General features: G+C 54.5%; 1 protein-coding gene across 1 annotated transcript; it reads left to right on the plus strand.

Moving 5' to 3' along the window:
* Positions 1 to 8,711: 8,711 nt before the first annotated feature.
* On the plus strand, positions 8,712 to 10,021 carry C22H8orf90 (chromosome 22 C8orf90 homolog). The gene is made up of 2 exons (XM_075907671.2): positions 8,712 to 8,840; positions 9,167 to 10,021. Exons 1-2 carry the CDS (start codon positions 8,783 to 8,785, stop codon positions 9,907 to 9,909), a joined length of 801 nt encoding a protein of 266 aa, XP_075763786.2. The 5' UTR covers positions 8,712 to 8,782; the 3' UTR covers positions 9,910 to 10,021.
* The last annotated feature ends 13,229 nt before the right edge of the window (positions 10,022 to 23,250 follow it).

Raw genomic sequence — 23,250 nt, forward strand, 5'->3', positions numbered from 1 at the left:
CGGTCAGGAGAGATGGATGGGGGTGCTGGAATGATATATCGGGGTGGGGGGCGCTCAGAGCCATTGACCCAAACTGTAAATCTTGAATATGGAGGAAAACCCTTCAAGCCAGGGGTGCAGTCAATGGGGCTGACAGCCACTGCGGGGCCTGAGGCAAGGTGAGTGTGTGGAGGAGGGTGGGGCAGTTCCACGCCCCCAGAAGGGGCAGGGCCAAGGGCAGTCAGCCCTTAGCTCTGCCCAGACCATGGCACTCTGCCCCCCATCCCCCAGCCCTCAGAGCCCTGCTGAGCACACTCCAGCAGCAATTCAAAGGGGCCCAAGTCTCCAGCCACTGCCTCATCTCTGGGCCTCAAGGCTACTGCCCCTTCCCCCCACACACATTGGCAGGCCTGGGTGCAGCCCCCCCAGCACCCTTAGTTCTAGCACCTACATAAAAGGTTGGAGGTTGGCGAGCAAATTGTAAATAACACCCTGTAGTGGGGTAGAGTGGTCCCCCACTGAGCCGGAGGTGGAGGAACCCCTCCGGGAGCCATTTTGGGCCCAGCCTAGCCCCGCCCCATCAGCTGACCGGAAGTCAAAGGGCGGGGCTAGGACTATAAGAAGGCTGCCAGGGAGCTCAGTCAGTGCCCAGCCTCTGAAGGAGACGGAGGCCTGTCCAGAGCTCCTGCCTGGGGAGGCTAAGACCTGGGCTAGGCCACCCTCAGCCACCTTCCAGGAGGCCGGCCAGGGCTTCCCTGACCGGGCTACGGAGGCCTGGCCAGGCCCGCCAGAAGAACCACCCGCGGACCCAGCGGACGGGACCGAGCTGCTGGACCAGCTGGAACCCTGATGGGTACTGGAACGCCGGGGCCAGACAAGCCCGCGGGACGCTACAAAGCTCCGACCTCTTGACCCCTGGATTGGGCCACCTGGACCCTGCTGGGACAACACCGGCCTCGACTCCTTGACGGACCTGCTGGAGCTACAGGTACCGGGAAGGGGGGAGATGAGAAGTGGCCCAGGGGGTAGTCCGGGCGGAGAGCCGCCCGCGGCCAGCAAGTTACGGGCCGGAACCCTGCTGAGCCAGCGCGGCAGCACGGCTGCCATCAGGGCCCCTGGGCCGGGGTGCAGTGAGGTGGGTGGGCCTGCGCCCCTCCCCCCCGTCACCCCCTAACCGGGTGGCAGTCTCCCCCGTCACCGCTGCTGCTGCTGGTGCCCTCCCGGGCCCACTCCTGACCGAGAAGCGTCTACAAACGGGAGTTTGGGCGCCGCCACGCCTGGCGTCAGGGCCTGGCCGCCATTTACCGTCCGTGCATCGGGCAGGAACTCTTAAAGGGACAGGACTAGAAGGGTTGCCCTGCCCAAACTGGATGATACTAGACTGACAAGCGGTGGGCTTATTTCTCTGCGGCCCGGACCTGAAGCAAGGCCGGGCGCGTGAACAATTACCTCTTGGCCCGACCTGAAGGAAGGCCGGGAAGAGACTTGCCCGCCCGGACTAGTTGAAGGTGCGGTAACGCAGGGAGACAGGCATGCCTCTCCCGGTGCTGGAGGTGGAGGAGCTGCCTCCTGAAGGCCGACCGGCCTAGCATAAACTGCCCCCGGAAGGGGGGGAAAAGCTCAGGCTGTTGTGGACATTGCCGGAGGGCAGTGTCCTGAAGGGGATCCGGCCACCTGCCCTCAGTGCTAATTCCCCAACTCGGTGGCAGGTGGCGCTGTCTCAAGCAGGAAGCCGCTACACACCCACACTCTAGCTGAGTTCTGTTAAAAGCTCTAGAAAGCGCTAAGATGGCCAAATAAAGTGCAAATTGCCTGTCTCCTCGAGGGTATGTCTACACTACCCCGCTAGTTCGAACTAGCGGGGTAATGTATGCATACCGCACTTGCTAATGAAGCCCGGGATTTGAATTTCCCGGGCTTCATTAGCATAAGCGGGGAGCCACCATTTTTAAATCCCCGCTGCTTCGAACCCCGTGCAGCGCGGCTACACGGGGCTCGAACTAGGTAGTTCGGACTAGGGTGCCTATTCCGAACTACCGGTACACCTCATTTCACAAGGAGTAACGGTAGTTCGGAATAGGAACCTAGTCTGAACTACCTAGTTCGAGCCCCGTGTAGCCGCGCTGCACGGGGTTCGAAGCAGCGGGGATTTAAAAATGGCGGCTCCCCGCTTATGCTAATGAAGCCCAGGAAATTCAAATCCCGGGCTTCATTAGCAAGTGCGGTATGCATACATTACCCCGCTAGTTCGAACTAGCGGGGTAGTGTAGACATACCCTTAGAGTTTGTGGACCCATTTATGGACTGTGCCACCTAACAGAACTTCCTGGACATTTTTAATCACAAAGACTTTTCTGTGCAAAAATAGCGGTTTCGTTGAAATCACATCACCTAGAAAAACAGGCCCATGTTGATCCAATTTCCTTTTTGAAAACAAAGCAAAGCTTTTCGGCATTTTTACTTAACAATGAAATTCATGACGTTGCACAAAAAAGTGAATGTTTCCAAAGATCGACATGGAAACAAAACATTCCAAAGGGCCTAAAACGAAGGGACTAGTCCGAATTTTCTTTCCCAGTAAAGTGGTGTTATTTGGTTTCGGTTCAGACTGGGATTCTTCTCCGTAGCCACAGCTTTTCCTGAGAGAGGAAATATTTGATTTTGCCCAAATCAAGTTGCTAATATGCATCAAAATAAGCCCCCTGTGTATCTTACTCCATACCATCCCCGGGAAGGCCACTGAGCGTCCACCAGTGGTCCCCAACTTTTCGGGGCTGCCAGGCGCCTGGGGGCGGGGCCGCTCACATGCCGGGCATCCAGGGGCGGGGCGTATGGACGTATAGACGCATGGGTGGCCCTTGCCCTGGGCGCACGGCGCATGCACGGTGCCAGCACCCACATGCCCTGCGCCCAGGGCTGACACCGCGCATGTGCCGTTCACCCAGGGCAGGGGCTGCCCATGTGCCACACGCCCGGGGCCGGCCCAGATGATTCGGCAGGCACACATGAATGCCCCAGCAGGTGCCATGGCACCCGTGGACACCACGTTGGGGACCCCTGCTCCACAGGATTTATAAACACCTCTCAGCCGACTGAGGAAATGTTTGTATAAACTCCCCTCCACAGCCGCGGTCCCGGCGGAGCTCGAGGTTCGAATAAACCCCAAGTCTGTGGATCTGACCAGGGCTTCTCAACCTCTTCCATGGACTGGGCAGTGTTTTAAGAGAGACCTGCCGGCTCATTGGCCATCGCCAGGTGAAAACTCCTCCCAGCTCCACTCGCATTGCCATTCATAGAATCATAAAACCATAGAGCTAGAAGAGACCTCAGGAGTCATCAAGTCCAGCCCCCTGCTCTAGGCAGGACCAATCCCAACTAAATCAACCCAGCCAGGGCTTTGTCAAGCCAAGACTTAAACATCTCTAGGGATGGAAACTCCACTGCTTCCCTCAGTATCCCATTCCAGTGCTTCACCACCCTCCTAGTGAAATAGTTTTTCCCATTGTCGCATGACACCCGGCTTCTCTCTCCTTCCCAGCCACCCAGCCACCACTGTCCCCACCCTCACCTTCCCTTGCCTAGCCCCACCTACTCCCACCACCCCTCACCAGACGTTGCCTCCCCTCTTGCTGGACCCCCACCTGCCTTCTGGTTGCCCCTTCACTGCCCCCCATCTCCCCACCTGGCCTCCTTCACCTGACCCCCGTCTCCCGTCCCGTTTCCAGTCGCCCAGCCCCTCCCCCTCCCCGCCCTGTGGCTCCCCATTGTCTGGTCCTTGGCTCTCCCATTCATGACTTCAGAACGCCCAGGAGCATGGGTTCCAACAAAACGTCTTGCAGCAAACGGCCCATGTGCCTCTGGCTCCTGCTCCCAGGCTGAGCAGCTAGGAATACGACGGGTCGGCAAGACGTGACCAGCCAGCTGCGTGTCCACCACCAGCGAGGGCTCCCTACGGATCCAGCCTCCAATGCACGGAGGCCGGGTTGAGGGGTTAGATCCCTTCTTACCTGCGGGCTGCCGGGCTGTGGTTCAGGTTAATCTAAGAGGTAATCTCCTCTCGGGCCAGGATCCAGACAGCCGGCAGGACCTCACTCTGCACTGGGCAGGAAGCTGTTCTTGTGGGTTTCCGAAAGAGAAGGAAGGGATGTTCGTGGTGGAAAGTGTGTGTATGGGGGGATGGGGTTTGACAGTCTCATCTGTGTGTTACAGGCAGGCAGATGTCCCGAGCACACGGGCTGCTCAGTCGCACCCCGCTCTAAACCGTGCACCCCGAGCCCCTCCCAGAGCCAGGGAGAGAACCCAGGAGTCCCAGGAGTTAGGGCTTTAACTCCCCGTGCAGCACCGAGCGCGGGACCAGGCATCCTGACTCGCAGCCTCTCCTCTTCCCTCACACCTGCTGCGCATCTTCCTAAAAGGTACTTAACAGCCCAAAGCGAAGATGTGGGCTTGCTGCAGAGGCGTCCGGCGCGGCTCTTTGGCCCGGGCCACGCATGAAGCCAGACTACATGGCACTTTCTGTGCTCAAAATCTATTAAGTGCTAGGCCCCCAGAAACCAAACGCAGACCTCCTGGTGGCAGCCTCACTGGATTTCAGGGCTTAGCCTCAGAAACCCTTGCGGCTGGGTACAGAACAGGATTGGGATACTATGAGACCAGCTCTAATTAGGCTGCTGCACAAGTCGTGGCTGATTGTACTCAGGATCCACAGCGTCAACAGAGAAACAGCCCCTAGGAAGGGATTATAGACCCATGGCTGATGTGCAGATAGTGACTAAGGAAAAGGGATCGACTCCTTCCCAGAACACAAGAACCAGGAGCCACCACAGGAAATGAATAGCGAGCCGGTTTAATACAAACCAAAGGCAGTATGTCTTCAGATAACCTGTGGAACTCCTTGCTGGAGGATGTTGTGAAGGCCAGGATGTTAACAGAGTTCAAAAAAGAACCAGATAAATTCATGGAGGTTAGGTCCATTGATGGCTGTTAGCCAGGCTGGGCAGGGAGGGTGTCCCTAGCCTCTGTTTGCCAGAAGCTGGGAATGGGCGACAGGGGGATCCCTTGATGAGTCTTTTTTCTGTTCATTCCCTCTGGGGCACCGGGCCTTGGCCACTGTCAGAAGGCAGGACACTGGGCTAGATGGGCCTTTGGCCTGACTCAGTCTGGCTATTCTGATGTTCTTACTGAGACCTCTTTTTGCTTCCCTGAACATGGCGTCTCTCACCAGCAAGTGGGCTGCCGGAGGGCTTGTGTGAGGAGGGCAGCCAGCAAAGCAGCCGTGTAGGTCTCTGCCTTGTGAGGAGGCCACACGTCCGTGAGTGCCGGGCCCCAGTGCCACAGCCCGGAAGAGCTAATGCCCACGATTCGGTTCCCACGGCTGGGAAGGTGCTGCCGGATGAGCTAAGCCGACAGCGCCTCTGATTCACCTCTTGGCGTCTGGCCCTCATCCCCATCAGGGGGAGGAGACGGGCAAATGTCAGACCTGGCTGTGTGTACGGAAAGAGCCAGCATTTTCAGTGTCCAACGGGGACAGCACAGCAAGACTCAGGAAAGCAGGGATCTGGGGAGCTAGCGATTCCCTACACACCAGGGAACGGGGCCACCTGGAGCCACGCAGCCGGCGGGAACAGAAAGAAGCACCAGAGCTGGCTAGCGGTCGGGTTTACTTGCCTCAAATGGCCCAGGCGGCAGGAGAGCGGAACGGGAGAGACACAAACCAGGGACACTTTCCACCACCCGCCTGTTGAGGGCACCACAGGGATACCTACATAAGAACATAAGAACGGCTGTACTGGGTCAGACCAAAGGTCCATCTAGCCCAGTATCCTGTCTGCCGACAGTGGCCAGCACCAGGTGCCCCAGAGAGGGTGGACTGAAGACAATGATCAAGCGATTTGTCTCCTGCCATCCTTCTCCAGCCTCTGACAAACAGAGGCCAAGGACACCATTTTATCCCCTGGCTAATAGCCTTTTATGGACCTAACCTCCATGAATTTATCCAGCTTCTCTTTAAACTCTATTATAGTCCTAGCCTTCACAGCCTCCTCTGGCAAGAAGTTCCACAGGTTGACAACACGCTGTGTGAAGAACTTCCTTTTATTAGTTTTAAACCTGCTACCCATTAATTTCATTTGGTGTCCTCTAGTTCTTCTGTTATGGGAACTAATAAATAACTTTTCTTTATCAGCCCTCTCCACACCACTCATGATTTTATAGACCTCTATCATATCCCCCCTCAGTCTCCTCTTTTCTAAACTGAAAAGTCCCAGTCTCTTTAACCTCTCCTCATATGGGACCCGTTCCAAACCCCTAATCATTTTAGTTGCCCTTTTCTGAACCCTTTCCAAGGCCAAAATATCTTTTTTGAGGTGAGGAGACCACATCTGTACACAGTATTCAAGATGTGGGAGTACGGTACCATAGTTTTATACAGGGGCAGTAAGATATTCTGGGTCTTATTTTCTATCCCTTTCCTAATAATTCCTACCTGCTGGATCTCACCGAGCAGGGAAAGTCAGATGCCAGCTAGTCAAAGCTGGGACCATCTTCCTCACCTGTGATGAATCCCTGAGCTGGGATATAGGATGCCCAGTCCTTAGACTTGGGTTTGCTGACAAGGCATCTGCCCCGCACTGCCCCTTTAAGGGTTAAAAGAGAGGGCGGAGCGTGGAGCCCACAGCTGAGGCAGATACTGCCAATTAGGGCCCAGCTGAGGGCTGTAGAACACCTGGGCTATGTTTACACTTGCAGCTTCTTGCACGAGAAATATGCAAATGAGGCTTAGCGGCGAATATCACCGAGCCTCATTTGCATACCTAATGAGCCACCATTTTGCAGAAAAGGCTCTTACGCCAGAAGGAGCTGGCAACACGGCTCCTTCTTGCACAAGAAAACCCCTCTTGCGCAGTGCCGTTTTTCCTGAAAATAATCAGCGTAGCGACATTGCGCAAGAGGATTTTTCGTGCGCAAGAAGGGGCAGTGTAGACAGCTCCTTCTGGCGCAAGAGCCTCTTCTGCAAAAAATGGCGGCCCGTTAGGTATGCAAAGGTTCGGCAATATTCCACGCTTAGCCTCATTTGCATATTTCTGGTGCAAGAACCCGCCAGTGTAGACATAGCCCTGGAAGGCAGGGGAGACTGATTCACTCTTGCTCCAGCTGGGGAGCAGGAGGGACCTGGGACGCTGGGGCCTTCCTGAGACAAAGCAGGCCTGGGGAGGCTGCAGGGCCCGAGGCAAGGCCTGAGGGTATTAAGGGACACAGCCAGGGCAGGAGAAGACAGCAGGGTCACCCCCCCTTGTCAACGAGGGGCCATGTCAGATGCCTGTTTGCCCCCAGGCCGGGGCTAGATGACAACAGGTGGGGGTCACTGAGGCAAGGTGGGTGTTGGGGAAGTCTAGATTGTAGATTAGGACAAACTATTTCCCTAGGCGGGTGGGAAGCGCTGGGCTGGGTTCCCTAGGGAAGGGTGGAATCTCCATCCCTAGGGGTGTGTAAGTCCCGGCTGGACCAAGCCCTGGCTGGGATGATGGAGTTGGGGTCGGTCCTTGTTTTGAGCAGGGGGCTGGACTCGATGACTCCAGAGGTCTCTGCCCGCCCTGGGAGTCTATGATTCTAGAGCAGGGCTACTCAACACATGGCCTGTGCCCTGTTTGTCTGTGGCCTGTGGTGCAGTTTGGGTTTCCGTGGGGCTCAACACGCAGCCCCCAGGTGGGAGCCAAAACAAAAAAGGCGTCAATAGAACGGTCTCCTGTTGAGATGCATTTTCGTAGGACTGTCATTGCTCATTAAAAGTGCCGTCGTATGGGTGGAAATTGGGTCAACGTTGCATTTTATTAATATCAGCAGAACTGACTTAAACGGGGCCTGTGTGTTGGGTAGTTTTGCCTTAATCTTCATATTCATGCCCGTCAGTGTGCAAGAAGCTATTTGCATATATTTGCATATATATTTGCATGTCTATGCAACCACATGTAAGTTGCAGCCCTCAGCATGTGCTGGGAGTATCATTGTGGCCCCCGGGGATGCCAAAGTTGAGTTGCCCTGGTCTAGAGGGTTGGGGGCTCCCTGGGAGGGAGGACCCCAGAGATTGGGGGCCCTGCGTCAGGGCAGTCACCGTCTGGGAGGGACGCAGGTTCTATCACAAAATGGAGGGAAAAAAGTAACAGTAGGTGAGACACCGGCCCAAAGGGGGCGCTCCAGGGTGGAAAAGCTGATTCCCTGAGTGACCAGCAGGAGGCGCCGTGACAGAGAGTCCTGCCACATTGCAGGCAGGTGTCTGGACAGGGGCTGCCGCGCTTCCCAAGCAGCGGAGACTCCAAGGGACACGTGTTACGAAGACCGAGACCTCGTGTCAGACGGAGGATCCGAGGGGGGGAGGTTTCATCCGGGTGCCTGTTACGCTGAAAGCTCCGACGTGGGGAGACTGTATCGGGAGCAGAGTTACCGCCAAACAGCTGGTGTGTAAAAGGGATGGGAAGTCTTCCCACGTCTGCGGGCGGGCTGGTGGCACGTGCGAAACGCTCGTGCGGGAGACGGTGCACCGGACTCTCGCTGCCCCTGCCCGGGGACACCTACCTACGAAGCGCCACCTGCCCATCCCGGAGGTGGACTCTGGGCAGCCCTTTGGGAAAAGCCTGCCCCTCCGCAGAGAGCTCCGGTGCGGTGCAAGAGGGGGCAAGTCGTGCCTTAGCTGGGGCAGCCCTTCCCTTGCTGGGCGCGCCTCGCCTTTCTCCTGTGTGACGTCACCACGCAGCCCGGCATCGCCCAGGCGACGCGGTAAACAAGTCCCCGGGGGTTCTGCTGTCCCATGGGGCCAATGGCTTCCTCTGCCCCAGGCCAGTTTACTTACTTGCCTCCGAGCCAAGGTACTGACCGGCAAACCCGGGCCGGGAGCGTGGGAGGGACCCCGTCCTCTCTGGGGGTGCCTGAGAAGAGGACGGGGTAGGACCACATGCAGGCCGGATGGTTCTCCCCCTCTCAGCGGAGGTACACCGCCCCCTGGTCACGCCAGCCACGAGCTTCTCTGCCTCTCGACCCACCTCCCCATCCTGTCTCTCTTCGGCTGTCTCTCCAGCCTAGCGGGTCTCTCCAGCCTTCCTCCCCATCCCCCCATCCCCATGCTGGTCTCCAGTCCACACAACGCTGCCTGTTCCCTGCTTCTCCGTACTGGGACTCTCGCCTTGTTTTGCAGGCTATGGTGGGAACCCAGCTGCGCCTGCCCCAGCCGCCACCAAGCCCAAGGGAGGAAGAGAAGGGAGCAGCCAGCAAGAATTCCTGCTGCCCCCACCGCCCATCTGCCCCCAGCCAGCTCTGCCAAGCTGCAGCCTGATGGAGGCCTCCGTGTCCTCCCCCTCCGTGCTGGTCCAGACCATGCCGGGCGCCTTCCCAGACATCTACGACGGAGACCCCAAGAAGTGGGAGGTGCATTTCCACAGCATCCAGCGGGCCTACAAGGAATTTGGCAAGGAGGACGACTTCGCCATCCGGGTGCTGACTGAGGACTTCACCCTGCCCTTCCCGTTCACCTGGCCGGCGGAAGGGGAGGCGTCCCCGCAGCCGTCCGGCAGCCCGGCCGACTGCTCCGGCTTCGACTTCTTCCTGCATCCAGGCCAGCCGGTGCCTCGGCTCCTGCAGCCACTGCACGCCACCACCCAGGCCTTCTTCAAGAAGCGGCGCCTGGAGCAGCTGGCTCTCAGCTACGCCAGCCAGGCTGCCCAGGGGGCACCTGCCGCCACGCCCCCGACGCGGACGGACGTCGTCATGGTCACCGGCCTGCCCCAGGCCCCTTCCGGAGAACTTGCCTTCCTCCTGCAGGACGGCAAAGCCCTCCGGAATATCCAGGCTGCCCTGGTGGGGGGCGCCAACCCCCCCTCACCACCGCTAGGAACCCCCAGGCTCCTGCCCCCCACCGGAGCCCGTGGAACCATGCATTAGGCCCCGGGGGAGGGGGGTGCCCCTGCACGCTGCCCCTCTGGACCCTCCAGCTGTTTACGAATCCATCACATGGCCCCTGTGAACGCTCAATAATATTCCAGATGTTTACAAACTCCGGCAGCCACCCGTCTTAATGCTCATGTCATGGCCATTGACAGCCGTGCAGGCGGGGGCGCCAATCGCGCCTTCCACCTGGGGCGCCAGCTGCCGCAGCCGGCCTCGTGAAATGAGGAGTAACGGTAGTTCGAACTAGGAAGCCTAGTTCGAACTAACTAGTTCGTGCCCCGTGTAGCCGCGCTGCACGGGGTTCGAACCAGCGGGGTTTTAAAAATGGCGGCTCCCCGCTTATGCAAATGAAGCCCGGGAAATTCAAATCCCGGGCTTCATTTGCAAGTGCGGTATGCCTACATTACCCTCCTAGTTCGAACTAGGAGGGTAGTATAGACATACCCGGAGTGAGCAGGGGCGGGAAGGAGGCAGGGCCAGGGTGTTGATATTTGAGGTAGATCTTGGATTACACCTAAATTCAAACAGTGATCTCATGCTCCAAAAGGTTGGAGACCCTTGTGTTACAGCTTGGCCGGAAAGTTTCCTAAAGCCCCACCCCTTGGCTGGCGAGGGACCCTCCCCCAGTGGAACACAGAGCGTCCCGGGGCAAAGGTTAGTAACAGGGAATCCGCTTGGGCTCATCTTGGATCTTAGATGCTGCTTCTGTCGTGGCCACGTGGGCAGGCACGTGGGCAGGCACGTGGCTCTGCTTCCACCCGCCAGCCACGTCCCTCCCGGTCGGGCCCAGGGCCCCAGTCCTGGTACCGGCAGCAGGACTCAGCGGCCCTTACCACTGGCACCTGTTGCAGCACAGTCAGAGATTAAAACCGCCCCAGAAGATGGAGGCTACAGCACCCAGATGAAGGCCGGTCACAGAAGGTACGTCCCAAGCCCCAGGTATCCAGCCCAGGGGCCTTGTGGGAGCTGCAGTTTGGGGGACTCGTTCTCGGAGTGTTCTCTGTGGACGAGGCCCCGGTCAGAGGCCACGCTGCATCATGGTTGTACAACGGCCCCCGGCTCCCCCTTGCTAAGAGAGGAGCCGGCTGGCCCCTGTGGGGAGATTTCCAGCCAGGGCTGGTCCTGCAGGAGAGCCCGAAGCACCATTTCAGAATGGAAATACAGTGAGGCTACGTCTAGACTGGCATGATTTTCCGGAAATACTTTTAACGGAAAAGTTTTCTGTTAAAAGCATTTTCGGAACAGAGCGTCTAGATTGGCAGGACGCTTTTCCACAAAAGCACTTTTTGCAGAAAAGCGTCCATGGCCAATCTAGATGCGCTTTTGCGCAAAAAAGCCCCGATCGCCATTTTAGCCATCGGGGCTTTTTTGCACAAAACACTACTGTGCTGTCTACACTGGCCCTTTTGCACAAGAGGGCTTTTGCCTGAACGAGAGCAGCACGGTATTTCCGCAAGAACACTGACGATCTTACATGAGATGCAGATGATTTTACGGAAAAACTTGCCAGTCTAGACACAGCCTGAAAGTGTTGCCCCAAACTCCACACCGAACCCATTTCCCACCCCTAATCCAGACCCATTGCTACCCTCCACGGGGCAGATCCAGCCCCTCTCTGCAGCGGGCTCTGCATCACAGAAGGGTGAGGACAAATTCCTAAATTCTGCCCTCCCCGTCGCTCCTGGGATACCCAGGGCTGGGAGGCCCCCTGCTATCCTCCGCCCTTAACATGAGCGAGCCATGGGCCAGCTGCCCTACTCCACCATGAGCAGGCCCTCCTCCTGTGCACACCCCAGCCCCCCTGCACAGCTCCCAGGGTGGCCAGGCATCGCCAGGGTGGTTTCTCCGAAGACCGGCATCCCCCACTTTCCGAACAGCACTCTGCTTAATCCCAGCCCTGGGAGCTGCTAGTGGGGAAAGCAAAGACCAGTGTCTTGAACAAAGAGCAGCTTTCAACTAGCAGCACGGAGGAGTAACCGAATATACAAGGTTACCTGTGAAATAAACGCCTAAGAGGCATGGTAGGGCCTCGGCAATTCACCGAGTCATTCTGTCTAGCTAAGGGCTGCTTCCCCAAATACCTCACCGCAATCTACATCCTGTGTGGCTGTGATCTTGTGTTCAGAGGCAAACACGCCGCTTGCTTCCTAGAAGGCCCCGGCCTGCTTCTTTGCAAGCTCAGCTATGGCAAAGCAGGCCTTTGATCTTTGTTCAAACCCAACCGCTCTCCCCCTGCGCATGCCTTCCTGTAAGCGTCACGCACGCTTGTCGGTTTCACAATCTCCATTAGCCGGGGACTTCGTGAGATGTGGCGACCATTCCGAGGGACACGGTACTTGGGGATCAGCCCAAGAGAGAAGCACAAAACTCCCCCCCACACACACCTGAACAGAGCCTGCCACTCCCAATGTACCCAGGCATTCCTCCCCGGCTGCACACCTAGCTTCCGAAGCACGATCCGACACACATTTCCCACTGGCGATGCCTGCTGGCTCCTGGCAGAGATCTCTCATGCCATCCTTCGGTGAATTATTCAGCATGTATTTGTCCCAAGCACCCCTGTATAACCCTACAGCCCCTCCCACTTCTCCACCATGGGCTAGGGTTGCCAGATACTTTCACAAAAAAATACCGAACATGGCGGGAAAAAAATTGGTTGAGCAAAAAAACAAAAACAGGGGACCAAAGTTGTTAAGCAAAAAAAAAACCACAAAAAAAGAGTCACTGTGCCTTTAAATTCCCATGCTCCCTTTTCTCCCCGCCCCCGCCAGACGTGGTGGGGGAATAATGTTCCAAGTGGCCTTCCATCCAAGAAAAAAAATACCAGACATTTTACATGTCCGGTATTTTGGTTTTTCTACTGGACAGAGGCCACAAAATCTAGACCTGTTCAGGCCAATACTGGACACCTGGCAACCCTACCAAGGTCCCTTCTGCCAACCAGCACAAGGGCTTGATGTCACAGCACCACGTCCATCCGCCCTATAAAGGCCACACTGAATCGGGGGCACCGAAAGTTGGTTCCCCACAGCTCCGGTTAGATCAATTCAGAGACTCCTAAGGCCAGATGGGACCATTGTGACCCAGGGGTGGGCAAACACCAGCCCGCAGGCCGGATCCAGTCTGTCAGGGTCTGGTGGGATCTGCGGGGGCCCCCCGATCCACCCCCCGGCATCGCCATATTTACCTGTGCGTCTGCAGGTATGGAGATCACAGTCACAGCTCCTATTGGCTGCAGCTCACCGTTCCTGGCCAATGGGAGCTGCGATCGCCTGTATCTGCAGCTGAGCAGGTAGATATACTGGCAGGAGCTAACCAGATTGAAAATTGTCCTGGGGATGAATTCCTCGTATGGTTACAAACTGACACTTTATTTCCAGGCTGAGGGGGTTTAGCTTCAACCGCCGGCCACTGATCTCTCCCGGCTGGGTCAGAGCCTGCTCACAAACCCTGGCCCGCCACGCGGCGACCGGCAGACGGATCAAATCGCCCCGCACCCGCCTCCTCGTTCAGCTTCACCGCAAAGCCAGGGGCCTCGAGGCCCGCCACGGGAGGCAGGTTTTCTGACCCTGTGATCGTGCTCAGGGGTCGTCTCTGACTCCCCTCTCCCTTGTATCAACGTCCTCCTGGAATGGTGGGCACCAGCTCTGGGCACCGGCGCCACCCCGAGGGCTAAACCACCCGAGGCCGAGCGCCAGGGAGCCTCTCGCACCAACCCGAGCGGGTCCGGGAAAAGAGCCGAGTAACCTCACGCCCCTTGTCCACACGAGACGGAGTCGGCTCACGGGGGAAAGGGGCTTCCGTCGAGTGGGGCTGGGAGAGGTGCCTGCTGCTTAGACCTTCCCCCTTGCGGAAAGTGGCAGCCTCGTGAGACGCCCTCGTGCGCCGCTACCCGGCCTCGCCTTGAGGAGCCGCAAGCCCCGCCCCCTTGCAGGATGGAGTGTGTGTGTGTGTGTGTGTGTGTGTGTGTCCATCCTTGTTCTGTCCCTGTGTGGCCCTGTCAACCGGGGTGAGCCCTGCTCGGCAGGGGGACACTGCCCTCTGCTGGATGGAGAGAGAGAGAGACAAGGAGAGTGTCATCCTTCCCCCCCTCCCAGCCCTGATCCCAGCTGGAGCTTGTGCACAGGGGGGGGGGGGGAGGGTCTGTCCCTGCTGGAAAGTGTGAGCCCTGGGGAGAGGGTGTGTGTGTCTGTGTGTGTGTGTGTGTGTGTGTGTGTGTGTGTGTGTGTGTGTGTGTGTGTGAGAGAGAGAGAGAGAGAGAGAGAGAGGTGCGAGCCCTGCTCTGTGTGTGTGTGTGTGTGTGTGTGTGTGTGTGTGTGTGTGTGTCCCTGCACCCATGCACCCCTGTCTGGTCGGGATCAGCAGCACAGCCGCTGCCCAGGGCTGATTCAGCCAATGCAGAAATACAGCAGTGTGGGTGGGACACGGGGGGAGGAGGGAACGGGGCAGATCAGGAGCTCACTTGCCTGGCATAGGAATGCAGTTGCCTCTGGGGTGGAACATGGATGCCCTGTAACAGCTGCACAGCAAAGTTTATCCTGCAGCTTCCAGAAATGCCGAGATGTTCATGGCGCCAGAGAACTGTGCAGCCTTCCAAAGACTCCGTGTGGGGCCCGGTCACGCCCCCCCCCCAACCCTTTCAGCCCACGGGGGCTGTTCACTGTCTCCAGCACGTTCTCTCTTTCCTTTCGGGAACAAAGTTGCTCCCCCTATTTAAGCCAAGCCAGTAATTCCGAGGAGTCCCTGGTGCTCTGCTCCTACCGGGGAAGGGAAGGCTAGTTTTGTATTAAAAGGAGTAACAGAGTTTAGGACCCCCTGGGGCCGGGTGCTGCGCAGACCCACAGCAAGAAGCAGGCCCTGGCCCAGCAGGGACCAGGGTCCCATTGTGCTGGGTGCGGCACAACCAGCGACAGTCTGCATCCCACGGTGCAGAGGGGAAACTGAGGCACAGAGGGAGGCCAGGGCTCGCGGAGGGCAAGACAGGGATTCCGTGGCACAGTCACGGCTCAAACTCAGTTCTTTGGTGTCCTCATTTAACTCCAGGCCAGCCTGGCTCTCCAGGGGACTGGACGGAGCATCGAGCCACCCTGGGCCCCATCCTCATTGCCCCCGAATGACCTCCTCTAGCCCCGTCCTCTCTGTCCTGGCTCCGGGCCAAGCACACTTGGCTGCCGTTTGGTTTTTATGGCTGGATCGCCACCTCGTGGCAAAACATAGAAATAAGGCTTTTTTCCCCAAAAAAACATGGAAGCCAGGCCTCACTAGGGGAGGAGAGAGGAGACTAGTGGTTAGAGCATGGGAAGCTGCAGGGTTCCGTTCCATTCCAGCCCTACGTCTACGCAGCAGCGTCATTCCGAAATACCAAAGAGCGCGTCGATGGTTCAAGCCGTTATTTCGAAATACAGTCGAGCTGGAGGACGTCTCCGGTAACCGTCATTTCCCCAGGAGTAAGGGAAGGCGGAGGAAGAGCACGCTGCCTTCCACTTCCTGCTGTGCAGACGGCGCCAACAGCCCAATTCAGCTATTGCAACTTCAGGTACGCAATTGACGTAGGTCAAGTTGCGTCGCTTAATTTGACATTAACCCTGCTGGGTAGAGGGGCCCTGGGAGAAGGCCGGCATCTTCCCAGCTGGGAGAGGGGCAGAGTCTAGGAAAGTGACGGGCTGTCTGAGCCAGGGAGTGACTCACAAGAGTGGCCCTTCCTCTCAGCGGGCCCCAAGATTGTCATGACAAAAGACGGTCTCCTGGGACAAGCGGTTTTGCTCCTGGCGCTTGCAGACTTGGAATGGGGGGGGCGGGGTATGCAGATTGAGCCATGGCAGTGTTACGATTGGCTGAGGAGCAAGCCCCTGGCTCGCAGTGTTGTGTGCAACTGGCACCCACCTCGTTGCACGTGTGTGTCACGTCTGCAATGCCGGTAGGGAAAACGACATGGATGGAAACCAGCAGAATCTGGCCACCCCGCGCATGGACAACGGCAAGCAAAATGTCAGGAAACAGAGCACTGATGGGCCACGTCTGGCCCTCCACTGGTCTAGGGGTTAGCGCAGCAAGGTGATGTTACTAAGGCCGGGTCTCCAGTGGAGAAAATCGGTGCAATTGCATAGCTGGAGAACCTCACATCGATTTTCTGGGGTGGCCCCACAGAGGGAGAAACTCTCCCACCAACTTCCCTTCGCAAGGAGTACCGCAGTCAACAGGGGCACCCTCAGCCTTCGATTTAGCAGGTCTTTACTAGACCCACTCAATCAAACTCAGAAATATTGATGGCTGGAGCGTGAATTCTCTGGTGAGTTGGTTTTCAGGGCTGTAGCAGCTACTGCTTGTGTGTCATGTAGCTTCTGCCTCCCTTCCCAGGCGGGGTCACTGACAGGGCCTGTCAGACAAGTTCAGGCAGGCTACGGTTCGATCCCTCGCTTACGCCGCAAACCCAACTACAGCACAAAACAGCAAATAACACAGAGATTGAGACAGATTCACAAAAAGCCTCCAATGTGGGGCCGGAGGAGAGCAGATGGCTTGACAGCTCCGTGCGGAGGGGGGAGTCCTTACCAGCATCCACCACCAGCAAACTCCCCTCTTCCATGACTCCTACGAACCCCTTGCCAATGCTCAGGCAGTTGAGATTTTGGCTAGTCGTGTCTACCATGCCAGCCTCACTGGGGAGCGCGTGCTCCTCTTTGGAACCACTGGCTGCTTGAGCTGGAAGCTTGAAGGCAGGGACTGCCTTGCTGGTGTTTATGCAGCGCCTAGCGTAGTGATCAGTACAAGGGGCTAGTGGTTAGAGCAGGGGGAGCCTGCCAGTCATGGCTCCTGGTTTCTATCCCTGTGCCAGTTGTAGCATGAGGCTAATATCCAGTGGATGTTGGGGGGGGGGGGGGTAAGGAACCAGGCCTCTGGGGTTCTCTTGGGCAGCAGAGGGAGCTCTCGCGGTTACAAGAGCATGGCTGTGACACAGTGGCACTGTTGGGGCTGAGTCTGTGGGCCCCCCAATGCGCCCCTGAAAGGTGGATCCCCAGCAGAGCGTCCGTCTGACCCAGGCTGGGTACGAGGGCAGATGGCCCCATTGGCCAGATCCACGGCAGCAGGGAGGTGGGACGCAGGCTAGATGGACGCATTGATCCAAGGAGGCAGGAACTGGGCTGGAAGGACCCAGGGGTCTGATCTGACATACGGCACAGCAGGCCCTGGGGCTAAGCTGGCTCAGTGTTTCTCAACCAGCAGTACGGGTACCTTAGGGATACACCAGAGAAGTCTGGGGGTACGTCAACACAAGTGACATTTTGCAAAAAATGTCCAGGATTTTGCCCTTCAAAAGAGAACAGGGAGGGACCAGCGGCACGTGGTTGTCAAATCCAACATTCGGAGCCACACGCCCGGACATAAATAGCCAATCTGTGCGCGCGCCCCAGCACTGGTGGGAAAAGCACGTAGCAGTGGCAGCGACTCCGGTGAGATGGTCAAGGCTGTTCGCCACTCTGGCACAACGATTGGAGAAGTGAAAGCCCACAAGAGCTCTCCAACACCCGATCTCTACAGGCTCTGGCACAAAACTCCCTCTCCCACCCCGCAAAAAATTCTTATATCTGGAGTTTGGGGTATCCGTTGCCACCACCCAAGTAATTCCAAGAAAACCAGGGAAGAGATCACCTGGGAAATCCTCTGCCTAAGGTAAAACTCTCCCCCTGCCTCAACCTGTTTTACCTGGAATTGGGAAAACAGGGAATTTTCAGACAACAATGGGCTTGGCCCTTGTAACTAGGCGCTGAGTTCTAAGGACACAACAATCAACCAATCCCAGTTCATTAGAAAAGAAAACAATCCTTTATTATCAAAACAAAACTACAGTTGCAAGCACAGTAAAGTGGCTAGATGGAAAGAGCCACCAATTGATATAGGTACTCAGGGAAAACCCCAGGCTAAAACTTAGTTACAAAGAAAGAAAACACAATTATCAGCTCAGACATTAGTTCCAAATTCCCAAACAAGGAAACCAACAAATCCTGATGGACTAGCTAAACTCTTCCCCACTTACACATTGTAAGGAGTCCGTTCTTGGCGAGAGAGGTGTCTCCCATCTCCCTCAGTCTTGGAAGAAACTGCTCTGCCTCTCAAACACAGAACAGAAAGATAAACCCCTCTCTTCCAGTTTGAAATTCCTACCTGCATTGTTATTGGTTGACCACCCAATACCTGGCTAGGTACAGGAGACATTAGTTAACCCCTTAGTCACCAGGTGCTGGTCAGCACTCCTCATTATGAAGCACGTGGCTGCTGCAGCGGTAGATCCAATGAGACCCAGAGCTGTTCCAAGTTGGGGGGTGGATTTGGCCAGAGGAGTAGCCAGGGGGAAGTTGCCCCCGGGCGCCATACTAGGGGGGTGCTAGGCTGGGAGCGCACAGCCCCACGCAGCAAGCCCGGCACTGGTAGGCCACTTGCTCCCTGCAGACAAGTGACCGAGGCAGGTGTCTGGCTCTGGGGGAGGGGAAGGGTATTGGGTTACTATATGGTGACATTTGATGAGTGTTTAAACTGAAGTGTTTTAAATGGGCCAATTTCTTGTGAAAACAAAGAATAAAAGTGCAGATCTGGAAGAAGGTAGGACACAAGAAACCATATCAAACATTTTAGTGAAAAAACCTGTAGTGAAAAAACCAGGCGCCAGTGTTGGAAGTGGAAATTCTTCTAAGATAAGCAAAATGCGCAGTTACAATTCCGGGTTACGACAAACGGAAGTGTACCCCCCTTTGCCACTTTGCGGGATTTGCTGACTGTATCTAACCACTGTGTGAAACCGTCTCTGTTGAAACGACACCTTAATACAAAGCAGCCCATGTTAAAAGATAAATCAATTGATTATTTTACAAGAAAATGTAAAGGTACCAATATATCTAGTGCTGCTATGAAAGTGTACACACAAAGCTCCCAACAAGCTTTTCAAGTTTCATAGGAAATCACACAAATGATAGCAAAACCAAAATACCCACATACCACTGCTGAGAAACCTGTTATTCCAGCTTTTCAGAATCACTGAAATTAGTGAAAAAGAAGTCGCCAAAAGTAAAAATATTGTATTGGTCAAGTGTGGGATAAGAAGAATTGAAGAGATGGCAGATGACGTAATAAAACAAAACAAATTACTGGAAAAAATTATTCAAAGAAACAGTTCACTTTACAATTTGACGAATCAACAGATATTTCCAATTGCACACAATTAAGGGTGTTTGTCAGATACATTGACGATGAAGATGAAAAAGTGAGAAAATATACTGCTGTAATGAATTTAACATAAAAGCAACGGGGGAAGAAATTTTTAACTTGTTAAATGAACAGATTTTGAAACATGTATTTTTCATGGGAGTGGTGCATATCTGTGTGTACAGACAAAGCAACAGCAATGGTAGGTTGCCAAAATGGTCTTATTGCTCAATTAAAAACTATAAACTCTTCAATAAAGTGAACTCGTATCATTCACGGAGAAGCGTTGGCTTTAAAACAGCTGAATAAAGATTTAAACCCTATGCTAGAGATTGCAGCAAAGACAGTTAATCTCAAAGTCGTGGGCTCTAAATTCACGTCTTTTTCGATCACGGTGCCGTGATATGGGATCTGAACATATAACTGTATTACTTCATTCCAATATTTGATGGCTGTCCCGTGGAAGATTATTCAACGATCTATTTGAGCTAAAGGCTGAAGTTGCAGTTGCTCACAGAAATCAAATCTGAGTTAGTACAATTATTGTCAAGACGAATTATGGATTTGCAGATTAGCCTAACTTTGTGACATCTGATAAAATCAGTAACTTGAACCTACAGTTACAAAGTTTTAATACAAATATCTCAATCTTGCACGATAAAATACAAGCATTCAAGAAAAAATTAACATTCTGGAAAAATAATGCTTTATCTGGAAATTGTGTATCATTTCAACATCTTTCGGAATTTTGTGTGGAAAATAAAATTATTTTGGATGAACATGTCAAAACATCAATAAAGGAACATTTGATAAATTTGGAATTAAATTTTGAATGATATTTTCTGAGCTTTGATGAAGCTGAACACAGGCAGAAGCTTTGAATTTTGAATCTGTTTGATGACAATGCTATTGAGAAAGCAGGGATTTCAGAAGAAATGAAGAAGCAACTTTTTGAGCTTTCTACTGACAGTGTACTAAAGATGCAAGGCATGGGACTTGGATACATTCCAATGTTCTGGCAGAAAATGAAAGTGAATATAAACAACTGAGTAACATGGTTCTCACAGAACTCCGCCCATTTACATCAACTTAGGTATGTGAGGCAAGTTTTTTGGCTATGACTGAATTAAAAACTAAATTAAGAAGTCATATGTCTTCAGAAAATCATTTAATTGTGGCCCTCAGCAGTTTGAACCCTAGATCTGAAAATCTGATTTCATCCAAACAAGCTCAAATTTTGCATTCAATTATAAATTTTCTTGTAATTTTATTGATCACTGTTCATTGATGTTTGTATAAAAGTATATACATATGCAGGGTTCGACAAACAGTGTGATCTAATCACCCACGGTGAGTAGATTACACCCCGGAAGAGCCGGCGCATGCGCAGAGCGCAGAACCGCACGGCTGGCGAGCCCTGTACATATGTGTGTATGTATAAATAAAAAAATTGGACTTATTTTATGTTCATCTCATTTTTTAATGTATCCTTTTTGCACAATCATAAGTACGTTGGCAAGTTTATTACCCATACGCAATGTCTTCCAACCAAACAGTTACGATTAAGTTCTTTGAACAAATTTGTTGCAAATGTAGAAAAAAATTGTCTGAAAATTGTAGACACTGGGGGTACTTATTTATTTTTTGGAAAAAGGGATACTTTATTAAAAAAAAAAAAAAAGGTTGAGAAACACTGGGCTAGCCCACGGGTCTGACTTGACTGGGATGCACATGGTCCATGCCACTCCCTGGAACGCCCCCTGCAGGGCAAGCTGTGCCACTGAGCCAACCCTTCAAGGAGCCTAAGAGTCTGAGCTCTGTGTCATAACTGCCCTGGACTGGGCCGAGGGGCAGAAAAGCATGTTTGGCACAGAGATCTCCATGCTGCAGCTCGTTGAGTAAAAAAAAGCCGCACTTCTCACCCGCGGTGAACAGCCTGCACTGGCTCCAGAGACAGTTTGCGTCTTCCCTTCTCTTCTCAGTGAGCACACGGAGCAGCTGTTGGAAAGTATCAGTATCACATGCTGCAAGGCAGGGAAATGCACTAGCCCCTGATCGGACGTGCTGGGGTTAGGAGCCCAGGTCAGACTCTTTAACACAAGCCGGTATGGCCAGCAGAGGGCAAAACGGACACTGTTCATACAGTGCTGGGATCACGGCCCCATTGTGCCAGGCACTGCCCAGACCCAGCCAGAGACAGGCCCTTCCCAGCTGGGATCATGGCTGTACTGTGCCAGACACTGCCCAGACCCAGCCAGAGACAGGCCGTGCCCTCACTGGGATCAGGGACCCGTTGTGTGAGGTAGGAATGCAATGGTGTTGTCGATTAACTGATTAACCGATAAGCAAAAGCTTATCGATTAATGCTATCGACTACATGCATTTAAATACAGAGCCACAGCAGGGGACTTAATCGTGTAGTCAATAAAAATTTTAGCAACTAGATGATTAGCAAATTACCCACTTCTTAACATCCCTAATTTGAGGCCCTGCCCAGCTGGGATCAGGGCCCTGCTGTGCCAGACACTGCCCAGACACACAGGCTGTGTCTACACTGGCCCCTTCTTCGGAATAGCCATGCTAATTTAGAACTTTGGAATAGGGAAATGCGCGGGGGATTTAAATATCCCCCGCGGGATTTAAATAAACATGGCTGCCGCTTTTTTTCCATCTTGGGGAAAAGCCAGAAAAGAGTGTCCAGACTGGCGCGATCCTCCGGAATAAAGCCCTATTCCGGAGGATCTCTTATTCCTACTTTCAATAGGGCTTTATTCCGGAGGATCGCGCCAGTCTGGACGCTCTTTTCCGGCTTTTCCCCAAGCCGGAAAAAAAGCGGCGGCCATGTTTATTTAAATCCCCCGCACATTTCCCTATTCCAAAGTTCTAAATTAGCATGGCTATTCCAAAGAAGGGGCCAGTGTAGACGTAGCCACAGTGAGAAACCATCTCCAAAGAGTTTACAATCCATCCAGACAAAGGCAAAATTATTCTCATTTAGGAGAGGAGGGACAAAGGCACTCAGAAATGATCCACTTGCCAACCTTTCTGGCAGAGCTAGGAATCAACCCCAAACTTCAAGTCTCCCTCATGAGCTTTTATGCCCCTGTAACTGCCTCCTGCCTGGCCTGGGATGACACATATCATCAGTCTCCGGCCTCCTCCATCGCTGGCCTCTCAGCTGGGGACAACCACAAGGAGTCACTGGGAAGGGCGGCCTGGTGGCAGGAGTGAGGCGCAGGAGCTATGAGCTCAATTCCTGGATCTGTGATGCCCTGAGTGAGCCTGGCAAAACACAGGATCGCCTTGTGCCTCCATTTCCCCAGGCATGGTATTCCCCCTTTGCAGTCAGTGTTTTGATGATCCATCCCTGACAATTGTAAATCCCTCGCATTTGCCAACGAACTGCGACGTCAGACTGGGGCTGTTACATCATTTCATCTGACCACTGGGATCCAAACCAGTGAGCTCCCCTGGCCCCTGCACTGAGCCCAGTAACATCTGAAGAGGCACGCAGTCCAAGCAGTGACAGAGTAACCAATGCTTCCCTGTGGATTTTGCTTCAACGATTCATCTCTCCCAGAGAACACCCAATGCCTTCTTTCTGCCTGGAATCCTTCTGGCTGTAACACTGGGGTTGCTGGGTCACCGTCTTCCTTTCCAAAGTGATGTGATAAGCAGGAGGGGCCTGTAGGGAGCTGTTCTGGAAGAGCCATGTGCTGGAAGAATGGCACCACTCCAGCTGGGTGGCTGGCTTGGGAGGGTAGCCAGGCCCGGGAGCGCCTGTGGGTAGATCTGCATGGGACAGAACGCTGGCGCCGGTAACTTTAAGCCAGCAAAGGGAAAGCGGGAGGGCAGTTTAGGACAGGAAGTGAGGACAGCTGGATCCGGGCAGATTGGGAGCAGGATGGAACGATTCATGCCCCAGTTTAGCTAGAGAGACTAAGAGGGGAAAGTGTCATTTCATCCCCAAGTGACCCCAGCACCAGCCTGGACACAGGGGCCAGCCCTGACTCCCCCAGGAGATTGCCCCTCGCCAGGCTCCGTGCAGCACAGCGCCCCCTGCTTCTGCCCTGGGCTCAGATCTCACCCAAGAGGGGGAAAGGGCTGCTCTGCCCAGACATCGAACAGGCCCTGCAT

Source organism: Pelodiscus sinensis, chromosome 22 (assembly GCF_052426305.1).
Source record: "Pelodiscus sinensis isolate ZL-2025 chromosome 22, ASM5242630v1, whole genome shotgun sequence".
Classification (NCBI taxonomy): Eukaryota; Metazoa; Chordata; order Testudines; family Trionychidae; genus Pelodiscus; species Pelodiscus sinensis.